This window comes from Scyliorhinus canicula, chromosome 5, assembly GCF_902713615.1.
Source record: "Scyliorhinus canicula chromosome 5, sScyCan1.1, whole genome shotgun sequence".
NCBI lineage: Eukaryota > Metazoa > Chordata > Chondrichthyes > Carcharhiniformes > Scyliorhinidae > Scyliorhinus > Scyliorhinus canicula.
Genome location: NC_052150.1, coordinates 12,957,260 through 12,971,461, shown reverse-complemented (window position 1 = coordinate 12,971,461; position 14,202 = coordinate 12,957,260). Strand labels below are relative to the sequence as shown.

The window sequence follows — 14,202 nt, the reverse complement described above, 5'->3', positions numbered from 1 at the left end:
AAAGTCATGGAATTGGTAAATGATTTTCTCTCCCTGGAGAAATCATGGAAATTTCCAAAAATCATGGAATTCTGAGAAGATGGGGATGAGTCTCTGGCAATGATGTTCCAACTTCCACTTCTCCCCATCTGTAATTGTTTGCTTTGCGTCTGGTCTCCAGGGCAGATAAATAGACTGGTTGGCCCAGAGGAACTTATCATAGGGTAGAATCCTACGATGGCGAGTGATTGGCACTCGCCACCCTGCGGGCGGGGGCCTAACGCTCATCCGTCGATTCTTGAACTTCCACTGCCAATTAATGGCTTGCTTGGTCTTCTGCCTGCCCTTGGAAGGAGGTCCTGCCTGTGACCATTTTCCTTGAATCAGATTGGCCGGCAGCAATTTAACCTGGCCAGGCACAGCTCTGCAGTGGCTCGGAGTGTCACTGCGTGCCCTACCTAGGACTAAGCACCCAGGGCAGTTTGAAAAGATAAGTCCCAAGGGTTCTGAAGGTAGGAGGGTAACGGGTGAGAGGAGGAGGGGGGTGGCTTGATCATGGTGTTGGTGGGGGAGGGGGTCCCGGGTTGCGGGGGAATGGGAGTGAGGAACGTACCGGAACGCTTACCCCTTGCTGCCTGAGATGGGAGGAAAATATAAATATCACGTTCTCACCTTCCCTGCTCTTGATGATGAGTGGGACTATTTCCCGCACATATCTGCCGTACTACCGTGAAATTGCTTCTGGGTTGGATGGGAAGGTTCCTGTGGAAAATCCCGTTCATTCAATATTATGGCCTCTCCCAACGGGCGGGATATTGCGGTCCTGCCGAATTAAACGGCAATTTAAATGGCCTGCTGCATTCTCTGGTGAGGGGGAGACACAGTGGCGGGTCTGTTCAATCCTGGCCTTGGCGTTTTTATTGTGGGAAATTCATAACTTAATAAGAACAGAAGAACTAGAGGCAGGAGTAGGCCATTCAGCCCCTCGAACGCGTTCCGCCGTTCAATACGATCATGACTGATCTCCCCTCGGCCTAGACTCCACTTTCCTGCCTGTTCTCCATAACCCTTCAACCCATTACTAATTAAACATCTGTCCATCTCCAAGTGTTCCGGCATCCACCACGCTCTGGGGTAGTGAAGTTTAGATTCACCGCCCTTTGACAGAAGTAATTTCTCCTCACTGATTTAAATCTGCAGCCCTTTAGCCTAAAACTATGACATCTTGTTCTAGATTGTTCCACAGGAGCGAGTATCCACTCTACGTCTATTTAATAATAATAATCTTTTATTGTCACAAGTAGGCTGACATTAACATTGCAATGAAGTTACTGTGAAAATCCCCTAGTCGCCACATTCCGGCGCCTGTTCGGGTCACAGAGGGAGAATTCAGAATGTCCACATTACCAAATAGAGCACTTCTTTCGGCACTGTGGGAAGAAACCGGAGCACCCGGAGGAAACCCACGCAGACACGGGGAGAAAGTGCAGACTCCGCACAGACAGTGACCCAAGCCGGGAATCGAACCTGGGACCCTGCTGCTGTGAAGCCATAGTGCTAGCCACTGTGCTACAATGTCTTTCATCATCTTCTCGACCTCAATTCGATCTCCGTCGTTCAGTCACGCCCATTTGGGCCTGGGTTGCAACTCCAATGTCTTGCGGAACTTTGGAGAACCTTGCGAGACGCGGAGCCTGTCGGGAGGCCTTTCTGGGGATTCTCAGGCCGCGTTGCTCTCAAGCGAGAGCCCGGCTCGACCGGAGAATCGCGCCCATAATTTTCAAACGTGGACCAGGCGGAACGGCACCCGGGTGGGGCTGCCCGTGCCACCAGAGAACCATGGGTGGTCAGGGTAAGTGCAGGGTGGCTCACTGGCACCGCCAAGGTGCCTGGATGGCACTGCCAAAGTCCAGGGGGTGAGGGGGGCCTGCCCATGAAATGAGAGTGGAAGGAGGGGGGTTATGCGCAGGGCAGGTAAGTAGGGGCCTCCGGGTCCTGGAAGGGAGGGGGTTCTGTAACGGGGCCTGAATAGGGGGTACCCCCATGGACCCCTTAGCGGGGTGCCCACACTTGGCGGGTGTGATGTTTTAATTAATCAGTGGCTAACTCTCATCTATCTATTAGCTTTAACTGCATGCCCCTGATACCATGTTCCACGTAGGTGGGTAAAATGGCTTCCGCCTGAATCCCTTACTCTCAAACAAATGAGATCATATGACTCAGAGGTCACATGACCAAGGCAAACCACTGTACACAACAAGCAACCGTGTACAGCAGCATCTTTCCAAATAGTTATTTTGCCAAGTGTGTACAGTCACATAAATTTCTTTATTTGTTCTTGAAGTTGTACAAGTTACCTGTAAACAGTTCAGTACAAAATATCTAAAAGGAAGCAGTATAATGTATTCATGTCTCGAGCCTGCCCAGCACATGATAATGTCACTAAACAGATGATCTGGCCATGTTGGGGGTCAGTCTCTCTTTGCAAGTTCCTCCCAATACTACAGATTTTAGTTAAGGAAATGGGACTAAAGTACAAAAATATTTTGATCAAACAGCAGCAGAGACCGTGATGAACAAAATCATCTCGCTCCCAGTGAGTCGGCAGCTGGGATGGCAAAGAATGTGGCTGGATGATGGAAGGCCTAAGCTTCAACTTTGCCTCCTCAGGTGAATGGGATGCCATGTGGTCCTATTGTCCATCATATTCCAACTACTGACTGCACTGGCAATATGACAGAGCACCCCTACTCACAGGGTACATGCAACAAATTGAAAATTAAATATCTAGATAGCCAAACCCTAACCTCTATTGCATCCTGCAGATGACATTCCTCTGGGACCAGCACTCTGGAAAGTATCAAATAAAAGTAATATTCTGCGAACGCTCAGATATGAAGAGTCGCGTTGGACTGGAAAGGTCAACGCCTTTCTCTCTCCACAGATGCTGCCAGACGGGCTGAGTACTTCCAACATTTTCAGTACTTGAGTGGAATGGGAAGAAATTCGTCAAGACAAAGCTGCGGTTAAAGGGAACAATTTGTTTTTTTTTTATTTTTCCAGTGTTAACATCACTTCATATCTAGAGCACCACAGCCAGATGCATAGGAATGCTCTCTCCACTCTTGACCAACAACAGACTTTAAAATCACATCCTCCAATAGCCTCGGGGTAAAGTTTCTCCGCCAAATCCAAAGCAGTTTTGTGTCGTCAATTAACGCCAACTAGGAACCGAACGAGCTGATGTGTTGGGTACTCTGGATCCGTGGAGACTGCGTTTACCTCAGCAGCAACACATACAGGCTACCAACACTTTAAATAGTACAACACTATTTTATTAAGTTAGAAACTGTTGAACACACTTTCACTGTGGGTCGACACTATGTTAGATTAAACTAAAGACCTATGCCTATCCCAACCAGTCTATGCACTCAGCACATGGTGAAGATCTGTGCTGTAAGCTGTGAGCTCTGTCCTTCTGAGAGGCTGCATCCCGAATGAGCGGGAAAACTGATGCCCTCTGTCTTTGTAGTGAGTGTGCTCTAACTGGTGATTGGCTGCGGTGTTGTGTGTGTTGATTGGTCTTGCTGTGTGTCAATCAGTGTGCGTGTCTGCACCATGATATACTGGTGTGTATTATGACACGAGCATAAAATAATTTCACTGGAGATCTTTAAAGTCGGCACCATTCAAGAAGCTTGGGTCGGATTATTGTCGAATGGATTCTTTACCCAGAATTCAAGAGGGAAAGAGGATTTAAGTATACTACCTCCGTATAGGTTGGACATTGTGGAAACCTAAACTTGACCGTCTGAAACAACATGGGACACATGACAAAGTCTTCAAGAGTTGCTTTCCATACTTCATTAATTCAGTTAGCAGACAGATGGCCCCTTGTAAGTTGATTACATTGGCTGGAGTTTAATCAATTTCCTGACGAGATCAATTCAGTTTTTTTGGTGACACACACACCATTGTTTAAAAGTACCATCGGAGCCGGTGATGTCGCTCAATTAGCACGCCCTTTGTATTGCTAATGTATATTCATCTCTGTAGAATTACTGCAGTAGACATTGACATCGTCTATCACCGCACCCCCCCCCCCCCCCCCCCAATCCCTTTGTATCGGAATGGTACCTTTGTCTCTGTGTAAGCCAACTGAATTGCTCAGCAATTATCAATGTATCACCTGTTTGGGGGGGGGGGGGGGGTCTTTTGTGTATAAAGATCTCTACGTCCCTCATGCTCCTCAGCATGTGCCTGCTGCGGCCCTAGATCCCAACGGCCTCTATACTTATTGAAGGTAAAATAGTTTAACCTTTAACCGTGCTGTTATTTGTTACGCTTCTTTCGGTCTAAAACTTTTACTCGGATGTTAAAGATTTCAACAACATGAACCTTTGCATTGTTCAAACCCTCCAACACCTTTTGGTTCATCAGAAAAATAATTTTGTACATGCACGCACCACAATTCCTTGGAACGATTTATAATAAAGCGGCTGCCACAATAGACTTCCTGTGGTGTATTCCCGGACCCAGAAGCAGTTGTGTCTTTCTTGCCCAACTCGTTCCTTCATTTGTCCCCCAAGAAAGGAAAAACCCCACACTACAATTCAGACGTCTTTACAATATAACCAAAAAGATAAACTACGGAAATGAAAACCCATAGTAGAATTTGCTATTAATGGGTTATTAAAAAAAGGACTAGAAATCCCATTAATGGGTTCTACGTGTGCATGGATTTTATAGATTGGAAATCTGGTCAATGCTTTGGTAGAATTCCTCTTTAACAGAATGGAACAGGACTGTCCTGGGACAGGAAAGAGTGACACTCGGGTTGCTGCGCGGTAGCACAGTGGTTAGCACTGTTGCTCCTCAGCGCCAGGGTCCCTGGTTCGATTCCCAGCTTGGGTCACTGTCTGTGCGGAGTCTGCACATTTCTCCCCGTGTCTGTGTGGATTTCCTCCGGTTTCCTCCCACAAGTCCCAAAAGACGTGCTTGTCAGGTGAATTGGACTTTCTGAATTCTCCCTCAGTGTACCCTAACAGGCGCCGGAATGTGGCGACTCTGGGATTTTCACGGTAACTTCATTGCAGTGTTAATGCAAGCCTACTTGTGACAATAATAAAGATTAACTGCTGAAATAAATCTATCTCAACAAATGTAACAACGTACGACCCAAGAGGCTTTCCTCATTTTGACACTTTTCCCCTCAACCTGTGTCAAGAACAAATTCAAGGCGGCATAAGAATTACACACATTCCGTTCGCCTAATGCCTCAGCAAACCTGCTGAGAGATTAGCAAAGCAGCACAGACTGGAGAAATACCCCAGAGTGGTACCCCTGTGCTTATCCTTACCTGCCAGAACAGCTTGTGCTTGTGTCACCTTCCAGGACGAACGTTCAGCTGCTTTCCCTTCCTTTGCCTTATTTCAGATTTTTACTGCACATGTGCGTTTCAAGCAACGGACCATCATTAACAAAGCGTTTCACGGAATACTCCCACTAGGTTTGGTATTGCAGGGTTTGGGACTTGTAGGCACGCACAGTCATTCGCATTTTGCTATACCGGTTTTCCCCTGTTCAAATGATTAACTCCGTACAGAGTTACAGTATAGTTGGTCTTGTACTTTGCTCAGATAACGTTTGTGTCAGAGCGGAGCTCAACCTGACCTTGTCTATGCGTACTCTATCAAAGTGGCGATTGCTAGGTAATGGGGAGGATTGGGAAACATGGTCGATTTCTCCCTTTTCTACATCGGGGATAGTGAGTAATTGCTCTTGGGCACCGTTACTGCCACTGCTGAATAACCTAATTCAGCGACAAGCTGGGATCCAATCAGCAATCTTCCCGCTGCGCACGGCTCAATGGGAAAGTCCTGTGGACCGATCCTTGCCTCTGAACCACAATCAGAGTTCAAGTCCCACTCCATGATCTGTTGACCATGGTAGTTTTCACTGCGTGGCCAAACGGGTTGATAATCAGCCACCTTTACTGGCTCACTGGCTAAATTATTTGAAGCGGTTAGCAAGTGCTGTCCTGTCTTTACAAACTGTTCCTTCAAGTCAGGAATGCACTGCTCGAGAGGGTGATGGAAGCGGATTTAACAGTAATATTCAAAAGGGCACTGGTGAAGTACTTGAAGGGGGATACAAACTGGCACAGGATAAAGATTTTATGGTAATTAATTTAAAGGTGCCATCTACATATACAATGTTGGTAAACAAATAAGAGAAAAGAGTTGTAACAATAGGGGGTGGCTCGGTGGCACACTGGTTAGCACTGTTGCCACAGCCACAGTATTCTATGTATAACAGAACAAACAATGCAGAAGGAGGCCATTCGGCCCATCGAGTCTGCACCAACCCACTTAAGCCCTCACGTCCACCCTGCCCCCATAACTCAATAACCCCTCCCAACCTTTTTGGTCACAAAGGGAAATTTATCATGGCCAATCCACCTAACCTGCACGTCTTTGGGCTGTGGGAGGAAACTGGAGCACCCGGAGGAAACCCACGCAGACACGGGAGAACGTGCAGACTCCACACAGACAGTGACCCAGCAGGGAATTGAACCTGGGACCCTGGCGCTGTGAAGCCACAGTGCTATCCACTTGTGCTACCGTGTTGCCTCGCAGGGAAACCTAGGGACCCAGGTTCATTTCCCGCCTTGGTTACTGCCTATGTGAGTTTACACGTTCTCCCAGTATCTGCATTGCTTCCTCCAGGTGCTCCCGTTTCTTCCCAAAGTCCAAAGATGTGCTGGTTAGGTGGATTGGCCACGCTAAATTGCCCCTTAAGTGTCCAGGAACGTACAGGTGAGGTTATGGCATCACGGTGTGCTAATTTGAAGGGTTGGTGCAGACTCAATGGGCTGAATGGATTCTAAGCTATCTTAGAATAGCTTAGAATAGGGGGGGAGGGGCAGCACAATTGTCGGAGGTTATCAAGTCCATTTCGAATGGAAATGCTGCACTGGAAATTTCATTGAACATACGCTCCATTAATTGGCTAAGATGGAGCTACGCTAATCGAATATTTAAAAACAGCTCAAGCAAAGCAAAAGCAAGATAAATCAGTTGGAAACATTTTGAATAAGTATTGACAATGTTTTTCAGAAAAATTTATAAAGAATCCTGCCCCCCCCCCCATTCAAAATGGCTCCCACACCCTTGGCTACAGTCAGCCATTCCAGGCAGGAAGTTAACATAATCCCGTTGATGTAGTACTTACGCATATATTTGAGCGTCTCTTCTATTTGTTCATTGGTGAGATCGATGTTAGCATCGGGAGAAATAAGAGGGGTGTGAAGCCAGTCGTCGTGGTCATAACCATAAATTGTATCGGCTCTTAGCTTGTAATGGGGCAGTTGCTCTTCCAGTAGGCTAATGATTTCAACTTCTGGAAGATCAGTACTGTTGCACACATCTGGTGGGAGGGGAGAAATCAAAGCAAAAGTATTAGAACTGCAGATTAATTATTCACTGCATCATTCTAAAAGATATACACTTATATTTTTACAAATTTTTTTTTTTTTTTTTTAAAGAGGTAGATCGATTCCTTTGCCTAGCAAGGATTTATGGTTGTGACGAGTAGATGGGGCATGTGGAACTCGAAACACAAACAGATCAGTTATGATCTTATCAAATGGCGGAGTAGGCTCGAGGGGCCGAGTGGCCTACTTCTGCTCCCATTTTGTGTGTTATACAGCATCATAAACGCAGTAAATGGTTCTAAAGCGCTTCAGATGGAGTGTTACCAAAACACAAGGGGTAAGAGAGCTAGAGTGGCTTAGGATAGGAATTCCAGGGCTTAGGGCCCAGGCAGCTGGAGGTACGGCCATCATTGGTGGAGCAATTCAAAACCGGGGACACACAAGAAGCTGGAATCGGAGGAGCACGGAGATAAGGGGTTGTGGGATGGAGGAGGCTACAGAAATAGCAACGATTGGCATTTGCTACCATCCTTCTGTTAGTAACACCATAGCTAAGTAGGCCAGCCAATTCCTCACAGTCAAACTTGGGGCAGGTCACCTGGATGGTCTGAACGACGGACCTGAAACAAAATTGTCCAACTATAATCCAAACACCAGAACATTCAACCCAGGTCCTTAAGGGGCAATTTATCATGGCCAATCCACCTCGCCTGCACATCTTTGGGTTGTGGGGGTGAAACCCTCCAAGACATGGAGAGAATGTGCAAACTCCACACAGACAGTGACCCAGTGCCACGGTACGAACCTGGGTCCTCAGCACCTTAGGCTGCAGTGCTAACCACTACATCACATCCCGACACATGGACAATGTTTCTGACTCAAACCCGAAGTGACTTTTTTTTCTAGGACCGAATTCAGTCAGATCAGGTGGACCGTTACCACATGGGCTGCAGCGGCCCAAGATGACAATTCACCTTCTCAAGGGCAATTAGATATGGGCAATAAATCCTGGCCGAGCCAGCCACGCCCACATCCCATGAACACATTTTTTAAAAAATCAGAGAACAGTTGTCAAAAACATCTACTGAAGTGGTGAACACATTTTAATCTGCTTAAATGTCATTATGCAAAAGCTCAATATGTCACCCACCAGCTGCTTCGGTTTGGAAACACAAGAATAGAAAGAGCCCATTTAGCCTCTCGAGCCAGGCCTGTCATTTAATAAGATCTCGTCTGATCTATGGTCAGCCTCCACATACCTGGTTTGGCCCATATCCCTCATAACCTTTGGTTAATGAACATCTACCAATCTCAGATTTAAAAATCAATAACCGATCTAGCATCAATTGACAGTCTTCACAAGAGAGTTCCACATTAGTACCAACCTGCGTCTCTCATCAAAGTGTCTCCTCATTTCATTCTTAAAATCTCTGGCTCTAATTTGCAGAATGCGTCCCCTTGATTCCCTAAGCAACAGAACTAGTTTCTCTCCATCTACCTTGCAATCTCCTCAACATCTTTAAAACTTTTGCTCGAGTCAGCCTTCCAAATCCCGCCTGGTAATTTAACCCAGGTACGGGCATGGATGGGTAAATCAACCCACAGACCTAATTGGTCTCCCTTGAGAAATTCAACGTGTTGTTGCAAAATTGAGTTGCTGCCTATTATTTGGAAAACTTTCCAGAGACCGGCTTGTGGTGGATTTGCTCAATTGAAACCAGCACTGAAAAAAACGTTGCGCAATTTCTATTTCTTGGTTTAGAAACCTTGGGCGCAATTTATACTTAAAGCTGTACAACAACGGGCAGCACGGTGGCCTAGTGGTTAGCATAACCACCTCACGGCGCTGAGGTCCCAGGTTCGATCCCGGCTCTGGGTCACTGTCCGTGTGGAGTTTGCACATTCTCCCCGTGTCTGCGTGGGTTTCGCCCCCACAACCCAAAAATGTGCAGAGTAGGTGGATTGGCCACACTAAATTGCCCCTTAATAGAAAAAATAATTGGGTAATCTAAATTTATTTTTTTTAAAAGCTGTACAACAAAACAAATTTATTTCGCTTTTAATTTTACTGAGTCTGGCTCAGTTATGACTTTGCCAGTCATATCAGCATCGAGCAGATCCTACCTTGTGACAAGGCATAAAACCGCAGAACTGACCACCACATTGCTGTTGGAAGTCATCATGTCACTGATGTGTGCGACTGGTGGTTTGCTACTTCCACACTCGGGGGCAGAGCAAGGAAGCAGATGCCAATACCTGCCTCAACCGGTCCGGGAACCGACCCTGTGAGTTTGGCATTAATCTGAACCGTATGCCAACCTGACCAATTGAGCTAGCCAGTCCCCTCATCACATGACCCCGCCATTGATAGTTGCACCGTGAAAGTAAACCAAATAAGTTCCAAAGCTCCCTCCCCATCACCCTTCTCTCACTGAAGGCTGCAAGCATCTCTTCGAAGATCGCCAATTCTGCTTTTTAGCTGCCAACCGCAATAGGGCTGAAAGGGATGCTGGATAACGGTGCATGTAACTTTTCATTGCTCTCGGTCTCTATCCTGACCCAATAGCTCAGTATCAAACATTCTTGGCAGGAACTGGGCGCTACTGATATTTAGGGATTAAAGAAATTCCTGACATTACAATGTCGGCAGAAAGTTCAGCGCAACAATCGGAGCAACAAGCGAGCAATAAAACATCTTGCACTGATTTTAAATCCACGCAAATCGCCAGCTTTCCATCGATTCAAGGATGGCGTCTACTCAATCATGTGTTTCTGCCATGGGTCATGTGACTATACCATATGATTGTTGACCTACAGATCTTTGGGCACATGGGCAAGATGCTCCACGAGGTAGTGGGATCCAGAGGTTTTTTTGTAATTCATTCATGGGATGTGGGCGTAGCTGGCTGGGCCAGCATTTATTGCCCATCCCTGAGGGCATTTAAGAGTCGACCACATTGTTGTGAACCACATTGCTGTGGATATGGAGTCACATGTAGGCCAGACCCGGTCAGGGTGGCAGATTTCCCCTCCCGAAGGACATTAGTGAACCAGATGGGTTTTTAAAATGACAATGGTTTCACGGTTCATCGTTACACTTTTAATTCCAGGTTTTTACTGAATTTGTATTTCACCATCTGCCATGGTGGGGTTCGAACCCGGGTCCCAAGAGCATTACCCAAAGCCCCAGGATGACTAGTCCAGTGACTGTACCACGACACCACCGCCTCCGCATTTGCTTCCACTTCAATCCTTCTCTGCTGCCGCTCTGCCCCATCATTACGATGTTGTGCCCCAATGCATGATGGGCATGCTGTCGTCATTCTGAATGATTGGCGGCAAGCTCCTCCCAGTCATTATGTGATGAATGTAGGAATTTCAGATATATTGTATTTGGTGCAGTAAGGGTTAAAAGCCTGGGTTAGAGTGTGTGTGACCGCTGCAATCACGTTGTAAAATAAACCCGAGTTTGAAGGCAAGTATATTTCGGGAGTCAGGGGTGCAATTAAACCTTCATAAGAGGCTTGGGCTAATGCAGTTTTGTTTGCATTAAGAGGATTCCCTGTGGAGTTAATTAGATTTCAGCTTGGCAAGATGATGTTGATGCTGGGTGGAGCCACGGCTTCAGGCATTTTGCAGAAGGCAGTTCAGTTGTGAATTGAATGAAACTGTGACCAGAAGTCAAGCAGTGTTGCTCTAACTGCAGTTCAGTTAAAAGAGGTTAACGGTCTTCAAAGCAGCGCAGACTTGTCTGAGGACAAGGGGAAGCTGAAACAAACTGAGAAGCAGCTTCTGAAAGCTTACAGCCAGAGTTTCTGCATGGATCTGACAGGACTCAGATCTCTTTAAAGTGGTGTCAAAAGGTCTCAAGGAGTGGCCTAGTGGTTAGCACAACCGCCTCACGGCGCTGAGGTCCCAGGTTCGATCCCGGCTCTGGGTCACTGTCCGTGTGGAGTTTGCACATTCTCCCCGTGTCTGCGTGGGTTTTGCCCCCACAACCCAAAAATAAAATGTGCAGAGTAGGTGGATTGGCCACGCTAAATTGCCCCTTAATAGAAAAAAAAAGATCTCAAGGAGCATCTCTGTAAAGCAAGTATTCCTGTGTGCCAGTGGTTCAATTGTGGATTGAGAGCTGAAGTGAGTTATTTTCTTGCTCTTTGAGTGGAAATAAAGACAGCAGTTAAAGGTATTATATTCACTGTATTGTTTAGGGGGTAATTTCAAATTATTTTCTAGTGCAATGTTAAAAGATATTTTATTTACTTAGTAATAAAGTTTGTTTTAATCTGTCATATCCCTATTTCTTCGTGCAATCACTCCTGGAGTGAGGTCCCTTCCACACAGTCTTACAAAATGAAAATACAATATTGAGGTTCTGAGCAGTATCCTGGTTACTATTGGGATGTGGTGTGGGATCGTAGCAAAATACATCAACTTTGCTTCACCTCAAGGAGAGCACTGGGGTGTCATTGAAGCATTTTCTTTGCCCTCCCCTGAAATGTTGCCCATTTGAGAGTTAAGAAAACAGGTAGTGGAGATGTTTTCAGCCAGGTGGACAGAGTGTCCAGGCCACTCAAGCATCAATTAGACAGATGCCCAATTGTTCTCCGTATGTCCGAGCGGTCGCACGCAGGTCTGCCCGAATGCCCCCTCAAGTGACAAGTTTGGAATCAAGGCCAGAGTGCGAGAGCCACGAAAAGGGAGGAATAAATTAAGAGGAAGATCATCTCCAGAGCTTCTCTTGTGCGCAAACCAACAACTGGCCACACGGCAACACTGGCAGAAACCCAGGAACGTCCTGGAGCAGGAGGAGAAGGAAAATCAAAAAGAAACGGGAGAATTTACTTTTAGTAGCGCAAATTCTTTTTTTTTTAAATGTGCGCGCGCTTCAACTGCTTTCCTGCAACAGCAAACCAGAGAGCCTGAGCTAAGACTGGTCAACGCAGCGTTCGGACATTTTACTGAATCTAATGGAGGGAGAGAGAAAACTGGGCCGAGAGCACGGAACTAAATCATTCCCCTCTGGTGCCAAATATGCTCCAAAAGCAAAGTTTCCACCAGAGTTAATCAAGTTCAAGATCTCTGTTGCTATGGGGACAGATATAAATGTGAACAAACACATGCATCAAGCTATAACTAACAAAAGTCTTGGCTAGTAAAAACAGGAGCCCTTCTAGCAGCCAGTATGTAAAAAAACAAGAAAGGTTACTCACTCATCATCCTTCTTCTATCTTTGTTCGCATTACTGAGAATTACATTTTAAAACAGACGTTGCTTTGAAGTGCCTGGGGGTGGAGACACGAGGGACGGTAGAGAAGAGCAGAGCATGTAACGGACTCCAACTAGTGTCTGGGATGGTAGAGGTGGTCACGTGGGTTATTAATTCCCTGACTAAGCATGGATTAAATAACGACAATGACCAGCAAATCTGCTGAGCTGTCTTTGTGTCTCCGCTCCACCCCTTTACAACTTTAACCTTAATCTGCGACTCCTTCAGACAAACCAGTTGTAACAGTTAGCGAAAGGCTGTGCAGGAAAGTGGCTCCCTCAACTGATGAGCAACGGTAGGCTGTTCCTGCCGATTACCTTGCCACTTCTCATACAGCGCACGCACAGGCCCGTCAAACTGTTGGGTTGCGGCGGTACGGTGGCGCAGTGGGTTAGCACTGCTGCCTCACGGCGCCGAGGTCCCAGGTTCGATCCCAGCTCTGGGTCACTGTCCGTGCGGAGTTTGCACATTCCCGTGTCTGCGTGGGTTTCACCCCCACAACCCAAAGATGTGCAGGCTAGGTGGACTGACCATGCTAAATTGCCCCTTAAATTGGAAAAAATGAATTGGGTACTCTAAATTTACGGAAACAAAAAATGTTTTAATTTGTTGGGTTGCTTCATGAGCACCAAATCTCCTCCCAATTAAATATCAGCCCCCCCCCCCCCCCCAACCCACCCAACAACATTCTTAACTGAGTTCCCACTGCCTCCTCCGTAAAGGGGCTTGGCTATTCTTCCTCCAGATCCCTGCATTCCTATCAAATCACTTACTTCAAGAGTGAACTACCAACAGAAGCCTGAGCAAGGCTGCCAACATTGTTGCTTCGAGGTCAAAGGAATCCGGTCTGATTTTGCCACTGTGGTCAACCTTGGTTTTACACTTGACCCCGAATTGAACTTCTGACCACGTTGTCACACCATTGCCAAGACCAGCTAGTTCCAACTCTGTAACATCGCCCCGCTTTGCACATCCCAGCTCATCGGCAACTGGAATCCTCAGTTATCTCAATACTCAACTATTCCAGCGCACTCTTGGCCGGTCTCCTGGCATTCTGGGCTCCACAAACTCGAGGTCATCCAAACCTCTGCTGCTCCTGTCCCAATCTGCACAAAATCCTGTTCACTGCCCAACACCAGCTCCCGGAGGAAACACCTCGAATTCAAAATTCTCACCCTGGCTTTCAAATCCCTTCACAGTCTCGCCTTGCAATTTCCCCCAACCCCCACAACCCTCCGCCATCTCTACGCTCTTCTAATCCTGGTCTCTTGTGGGCGGCACGGTAGCGCAAGTGGTTAGCACAGTTGCTTCACAGCGCCAGGGTCCCACGTTCGATTCCAGACTTGGGCCACTGTCTGTGCGGAGTCTGCACGTTCTCTCCGTGTCTGCGTGGGTTTCCTCCGGTTTCCTCCCACAAGTCCCGAAAGACGGCTGTTAGGTGAATTGGACATTCTGAATTCTCCCTCCCTGTACCCGAACAGGCGCCGGAGTGTGGCGACTCGGATCTCACACTCTCTCT

General features: G+C 46.9%; 1 protein-coding gene across 1 annotated transcript in view; it reads right to left on the bottom strand.

The window, feature by feature from the left end:
* Positions 1-14,202, bottom strand: part of trak1a (trafficking protein, kinesin binding 1a) — a 226,082-nt gene that overhangs the window by 102,944 nt on the left and 108,936 nt on the right. Inside the window, 1 exon segment of the mRNA XM_038796604.1 lies at positions 7,213-7,407. Within this exon segment, the coding sequence (XP_038652532.1) occupies positions 7,213-7,407 (195 nt within the window).